General features: G+C 47.9%; 1 protein-coding gene across 1 annotated transcript in view; it reads right to left on the reverse strand.

Annotated features, from left to right (window-relative positions):
• The window catches only part of ulk4 (unc-51 like kinase 4), a 55,728-nt gene that overhangs the window by 5,296 nt on the left and 42,932 nt on the right, over positions 1-7,500 (reverse strand). Inside the window, 2 exon segments of the mRNA XM_068596336.1 lie at positions 897-998; positions 2,394-2,551. Coding sequence (XP_068452437.1) covers positions 897-998; positions 2,394-2,551 — 260 coding nt within the window.

The following is a 7,500-nucleotide window of genomic DNA, read 5'->3' on the forward strand; positions in this document are numbered from 1 at the left end:
GTTAGCATATTAAAGGTTCAAGAGATATTTATATTTGAATGAACAATTAAGCAGAATGTTCGAGTTGTAAAGATATTTTCTCATTCTATTGTAAATATTATTTCACAGGAAACAGACAGAAGTTTTCCTCTGAAGTCTCTGCTTCACTTCACCTTCAACACGAGCAACTTTTACTGCTTTTAATTAGATTCAGGGATTATATCTGCTGCTCTTTCCATCGAATCTCCCTTGAGGCAAAGGGGCAGCGCAGAGGACCGTGGAGAGGGGGGGTGTCGCACTCACACACACACACACACACACACACACACACACACACACACACACACACACACCTTTTACGTCCTCAACTTCCCAGAATGCACTGGGCCTCTCTCCTTCAGCCTTTCATCCACATTTCATTCTTCTTCTTCTTTAGTTTTGAAGCAGTTTCATTTTGTTTTTGCGTTTCCGTCTCGTTCATCAAGTGTTTTAATTAAGACAAAATGTAAATGCTTCAATGGAGATTCTGAGATCTTGAGTTCTGATAGAGGAGGGAGTTATTTTTTAAATCACATTATTCTTTAATATCTCACTTTTTAAAAGATTGTTTAATCCGGAGCGATAAGATAACATTTGCACATTTCTCTCAACATAAAGGACGAGATTAAACTCCTCTTCTTGTTTGTTGTTTGTTTCAGAACAACATCACACAGCAGGAGCAAGAGCTCTGATGTGTGTGTTTACTCCTGTGCACAACAACAGACCCACAACTCGTGAGTAAAAGAACTTTGCTACTTTGGAACATTTGAGAAAAGACTCACAACTGCACAGTGTTACCAGTACACACACACACACACACACACACACACACACACACACACACACACACACACACACAGTGTGTGTGTTGGTCTCACCATGTGGATGAGGGGTGTGCTGAGTCGGCTCAGAGGTCTGTTCTCCAGGAGCAGCTTCTCTGCTGCCTCCACCTCTCCTGCTGGACAAGATAGCCTCTGGCTCTACACACACACACACACACACACACACACACACACACACACACACACACACACACACACACACACACACAGAAAGAGAGAGACAGAGGGAGGGAAGGAAGGAGAGAGAGAGAGAGACACGTTAAATCATTCATAGAGGCTTGACAGTGGATCAGGATCCAGAGACAGGACCTGAGGAGGAAACCTGGTGGTGTTCTCTCCTCTTCACCAGCAGGTCGAGCGTCTTTCAGTCCTCGCTTCACTTTACATTCATTTTGTCCAGTGAGTGTTTGCAGCTCATCAGGATTCTCTTCCTGCTCCTCATTAGCGCCTCGGCCCCTTCCTTCAGTTCACTTCCTGTCTACAGAGGAACTTCAGGCCAATTAGCTGAGGAATCATGTGATTAATACTGGCACTTCCTCCCTCTCTTCCTCTGTAGTATATATAATCTCTTTCTCTCTTCCTCCAGTCTCTTCCTTCTATCCATACTTCCTCCAGTCTCTTCCTTCTATCCATACTTCCTCCAGTCTCTTCCTTCTATCCATACTTCCTCCAGTCTCTTCCTTCTATCCATACTTCCTCCAGTCTCTTCCTTCTATCCATACTTCCTCCAGTCTCTTCCTTCTATCCATACTTCCTCCAGTCTCTTCCTTCTATCCATACTTCCCTCTCCTTCTTCCCCTGCCCCCCCCCCCCTCTCCCCCTTGTCTAGGCATTAATATGTATGCATTGGGCTGGGGTGTAGGAGACAGGGGCTAGTGTGTGTGTGTGTGTGTGTAAGAGGGCACGTGTGTGTGTGTGTGTGTGTGTGTGTGTGTGTGTGTGTGTGTGTGTGTGTGTGTGTGTGTGTGTGTGTGCATAACAGCACACGAGGGTGTGTGTGCATGTGGGGAGGCAAGCTAAGGACAAAGCCACTGGTGATAATGAGGCCGCAGGGACATAGCCAGACAGTCCCCTTTGTGTGTGTGTGTGTGTGTGTGTGTGTGTGTGTGTGTGTGTCAGGGACTCGGGACCCCATCCACTTTCTCCTGAGTCCACAGCTTCAATATTTGCAGTTGCTTAAACCTGCTAGCTTCCACTGCACACATCAAGGATCACTCTCTCTCACACACACACACACACACACACACACACACACACACACACACGGTGGTGCCTTCAGGGACACGGTACAAGGGCAACATTTTGAGGGAGTTGACTTTGTGATTCTGTGCTCGACAGATGAAATTGGTAAACAGTGGAGACTTCATGTGTGAAGCGCAGCGGCAACGCAACACATTGACGACGGTTTAAAACGGACAAATATTGGCGGCTCTTTGACGGATTTTAACAAAGTACATAATACAACTTGAAAATGGTTTGTAACTTGCAAGAAGCTCCATGTCTGAGGTCCAGGAGCTAGTCGGAGCGACGTACCTGCAGCGCGGCGCGGACGACTACAGACGTTTGCTTCAGGATGTTGTGAAGCAGTTCCAACAGGGCCTGCAACACGAGATGACTCCCAGCATGCACCTCTCCTCCCAGGTAGACGAGCGCCGCCTCTGAGAGCGCGCTCACCACCGCCTCGACCAGGCCTGAGGGGGAAAACGCTTTGAATGTCTTGCACACATGGCCGTGGAATGGAAACCCACATTGCAACTAAAAAGCTAACTAAAAGGTTGCACTTCCTTTTCCTTTCCTGTGCACAAAAGGGTAGCAGTTAAATAATACCTGTCTTCACTGGGTAAAGGTATCATAGTTATTTTCTATTCCAATAGATCTTGATTTAGAAACGTAGCAGCAGACGCGCGTTTCAACACTCGAGACACCAGAAAGCTACGCGGCTAGCCGGCTGTCAGCGGCACGCGGCGCTCAGTCAAACGCAGACCTCCTGAGAGCAAGGCTCTGCTCCAGATCGCTGCTCGGGTATGTTAGTAACACCATCCTGACGCTGAGAGGAGCCGGCGTATAAACCTGAAGCGTGTGCTCGTGATCAGATGCAGTGTGAGGATGTAAAACTCCTTCATTGTGATTCTTCATTTTCTAAGTGCTCAGTGTTGTAATAACCTCTAACTCTTAGTTAGACTGAATAAAGCTCAGTGAGACCCTTAAAAAAGGTCAAACTCTGCATTGATTTGGACGACGGAGAGTCCATTAAAACCTGCACAGGAGGTTAATTTCAGAAAAGTGATGACATCATCATGACATCAGCGAAGTTCTGTTGGAGGGAAGAGACTATAGTTCCAAGGAGGAAGAGGAAAGATGGAGATTGGATCGAAGCAAATCACCAACATGTTGAAATGTTTTCTGCTGTCGGTCACACGATGTTGAAATGTTGAATATGAAAGAAAAAACCAAGCAGAAGACATTTACAACCACGACAACATGAGGAAACAAGCAGCTGGATTAACTAACTGCCCTCCTCCCCCCGTCAAAAGAAGAAAAATAATAATAAAATGATAATTTGAGTGGAAACTACTTTGTGCTTTTGTCCTATTTTGGAGTTTGGACTCTTAACGGTGTTAAAAATAGACGCTTTGTGACATCATCTATTAATAAACCAAGAGAAATGAGCTGAACACACAAAGGTACGGGTTGTACATCAGTTCATTTAAATAAAGTTACATATTAAATATGTCTGCTGAAATGAAGGAACATGCACTTTAACTCTCTCTCTTCTTCATTCAGGCCCTTGTGAGCAACTGTTCTTGTGACTGTAGGAACAGGAAGTACACCGTAGGGACCGGAAGTACACCGTAGGGACCGGAAGTACACCGTAGGGACCGGAAGTACACCGTAGGGACCGGAAGCACACCGTAGGGACCGGAAGCACACCGTAGGGACCGGAAGTACACTGTAGGGACCGGAAGCACACCGTAGGGACCGGAAGCACACCGTAGGGACCGGAAGTACACCGTAGGGACCGGAAGCACACCGTAGGGACCGGAAGTACACCGTAGGAACAGGAAGTACACTGTAGGGACCGGAAGCACACCGTAGGGACCGGAAGTACACTGTAGGAACAGGAAGTACACTGTAGGAACAGGAAGTACACTGTAGGAACAGGAAGTACACTGTAGGAACAGGAAGTACACTGTAGGAACAGGAAGTACACTGTAGGGACCGGAAGTACACCGTAGGAACAGGAAGTACACTGTAGGGACCGGAAGCACACCGTAGGGACCGGAAGTACACTGTAGGAACAGGAAGTACACTGTAGGGACCGGAAGTACACCGTAGGGACTGGAAGTACACCGTAGGGACCGGAAGCACACCGTAGGGACCGGAAGCACACCGTAGGGACCGGAAGTACACCGTAGGGACCGGAAGTACACCGTAGGGACCGGAAGCACACCGTAGGGACCGGAAGTACACCGTAGGGACCGGAAGTACACTGTAGGAACAGGAAGTACACTGTAGGGACCGGAAGCACACCGTAGGGACCGGAAGTACACTGTAGGAACAGGAAGTACACTGTAGGGACCGGAAGTACACCGTAGGGACCGGAAGTACACCGTAGGGACCGGAAGCACACCGTAGGGACCGGAAGCACACCGTAGGGACCGGAAGCACACCGTAGGGACCGGAAGTACACCGTAGGAACAGGAAGTACACCGTAGGAACAGGAAGTACACTGTAGGAACAGGAAGTACACTGTAGGGACAGGAAGCACACCGTAGGGACCGGAAGTACACCGTAGGGACCGGAAGTACACTGTAGGGACCGGAAGTACACCGTAGGGACCGGAAGTACACCGTAGGGACCGGAAGTACACTGTAGGAACAGGAAGTACACTGTAGGGACCGGAAGTACACTGTAGGAACAGGAAGTACACTGTAGGGACCGGAAGCACACTGTAGGGACCGGAAGTACACTGTAGGAACAGGAAGTACACTGTAGGGACCGGAAGCACACCATAGGGACCGGAAGTACACTGTAGGGACCGGAAGTACACTGTAGGAACAGGAAGTACACCGTAGGGACCGGAAGTACACCGTAGGGACCGGAAGTACACCGTAGGGACCGGAAGTACACTGTAGGAACAGGAAGTACACTGTAGGGACCGGAAGCACACTGTAGGGACCGGAAGTACACTGTAGGAACAGGAAGTACACTGTAGGGACAGGAAGTACACTGTAGGGACCGGAAGTACACCGTAGGAACAGGAAGTACACTGTAGGGACCGGAAGTACACTGTAGGGACAGGAAGTACACTGTAGGGACCGGAAGCACACTGTAGGGACAGGAAGTACACTGTAGGGACCGGAAGTACACCGTAGGGACCGGAAGTACACCGTAGGGACCGGAAGTACACTGTAGGGACAGGAAGTACACTGTAGGGACCGGAAGTACACTGTAGGGACCGGAAGCACACTGTAGGGACCGGAAGTACACCGTAGGGACCGGAAGTACACTGTAGGGACCGGAAGCACACTGTAGGGACCGGAAGTACACTGGCTGTTCTCATGAGAGTGAACACCTTTTAGCTTTAGCTCCACCTGCATCTCAGCCTGCATGGAGCTACATGTAGAGCTTCTTCTTCCTTCAACTCTTTCATTCTGAAACGGACCACGTCATCTCATCAAGATCTGAGCCTGACCACCAAATCACGTTGTTAGCTCAAATCACGTTGTTAGCTCAAATCACGTTGTTAGCTCAAATCACATTGTTAGCTCAGCCACACTACGAGATTTACTTATTTACAACGTGAGTTAAAGAAGTGACTGCGTGAACTGAACCAGACCGTTAACGTTAAAGTAAAAGTCGTCCGTAGGTTGGCGAACCTGCGGAAGGATCATTACCGATAACGTTATCGGTAATGATCCTTCCGCTAGTCAGCTTTAGCTTGATAACAACGTTAACGTCAGCTTTAGCTTCAGCTTGAGAACGTTGTTAACGTTAACAACGTTGTTGTACCTCCGTTAGTTAACAACGTTGTTAACGTTAACACGTCGTTAACGTTAACGTTAGATAATGCCCCCTGGGGATATGTTAACGTTAACAACGACGTTAAGGGTTACGGTTAGCGTTAACAACGTTGTTAACGTTAGGGTTAACATTAACGTTGTTACCAAGCTAAAGCTAACTAGCTGACGTTAACGTTGTTACCAAGCTAAAGCTAACTAGCTGACGTTAACGTTGTTATCAAGCTAAAGCTAACTAGCTGACGTTAACGTTGTTATCAAGCTAAAGCTGACTAGCTTTAGATTAAAAAACATGGTGGTAAAGATTTGATGGGGATAACATGACAAAAATATTCCGACACACAACTTGGATGGCGAGTTACCTCCGTTAGTTAAACAGCATATTAAATTGTTACTAGCAAACAAGACTTACCTCTAAACTAGAGTTCATTGCTGATCCAGTTGTACCGACTGTAACTTCAACTCGGAGCGAAGGAAGGAAACGTTGGAGAGTGACGTAGACGCTGTAGACAACACTGATTGGCCAAGACTCGACAGATCAAAGATGTTTTATTTGCGAAGATCACTCACGACATCCACTTTTCTCCGTGTGTCACTGTGATCTCAGGAACACTGCCCGGCCAGATGACCCCCCTCCCCCCCCCTCCTCCCAAAAAACCCAACTCTTCGGATCTCCACGATCCACGTGGATGGCATGTTTTGATTTCAAAACGGGGAGGGGGGGGGGGGGGGATTGATTGGACACATATGGACCATCATGGAAGATGTTTTAATAACAGGTTTGGGAAAAGAGCCAGAACCCAAATTTCCAAAGGCGAGTTTGGAGATGCAGCTGCAGCGCTGAGGCCATCATCTAGAAGGTGTTCCTCTGAGCTGCTCGCAGGACAAGGAAGACCTCTTTAACTCCTGAGAGGACTTTAATCAACGGGTAGCTGATGGGACCAGGCTCAGGGGGCTGATGGGAACTCTGGAGCTTCATCTGCTCTGCTGCCTGAAATAATGTGATTACTGAGTGTTGGTCTGCTTCTGCAAGGAGTAAAACTCAGCTTCAAAAGAAACAGGAACTTAGTTCAGGAAGACTTTCTCCTCAACATTGCTCCTCCATTAGCGCGTCCTCCTCACTCTTCCTCTTCCTCACCTCTTCACGACCCGTTTTACCTCCCGTTTGGCTTTCCTGCCTCTGTCATCTCTTCTCTCCTTCTCTTCTCTTTCTTTCTGTTGTTCCGTTCTCTCCCTCTGCCTTTCTCTCTCTCTCTTTGGTCCCTCTGTCTTCCTTCCCCAGGGGGCATTATCTCAGTCGGAGGCAAATCTGCCCAATTATAAACCTCATCTCCTCTCTCTCTCTCTCTCTCACACACACACACACACACACACACACACACACACACACACACAAGCGCAAATAAATTCACACAAACACCAAAACCATCTCCCTATTTTTTTGCTCTTCTTCACTGTCTATTTACTCCCAACACACACGCACACACACACACACACACACACACACACACACACACACACACACACACACACTCAGTTTCTGTCACACCTTAAAAAGCCAATTATACACGCTTCCTCCCTTCTCTCCTCCTCTCCCCTTTCCTTCTTGCCATCGCCAC

Source organism: Clinocottus analis, unplaced genomic scaffold, assembly GCF_023055335.1.
Source record: "Clinocottus analis isolate CAN_PGR_092001 unplaced genomic scaffold, fCliAna1.0.p SCAF_36, whole genome shotgun sequence".
In the NCBI taxonomy this organism is placed as follows: domain Eukaryota; kingdom Metazoa; phylum Chordata; class Actinopteri; order Perciformes; family Cottidae; genus Clinocottus; species Clinocottus analis.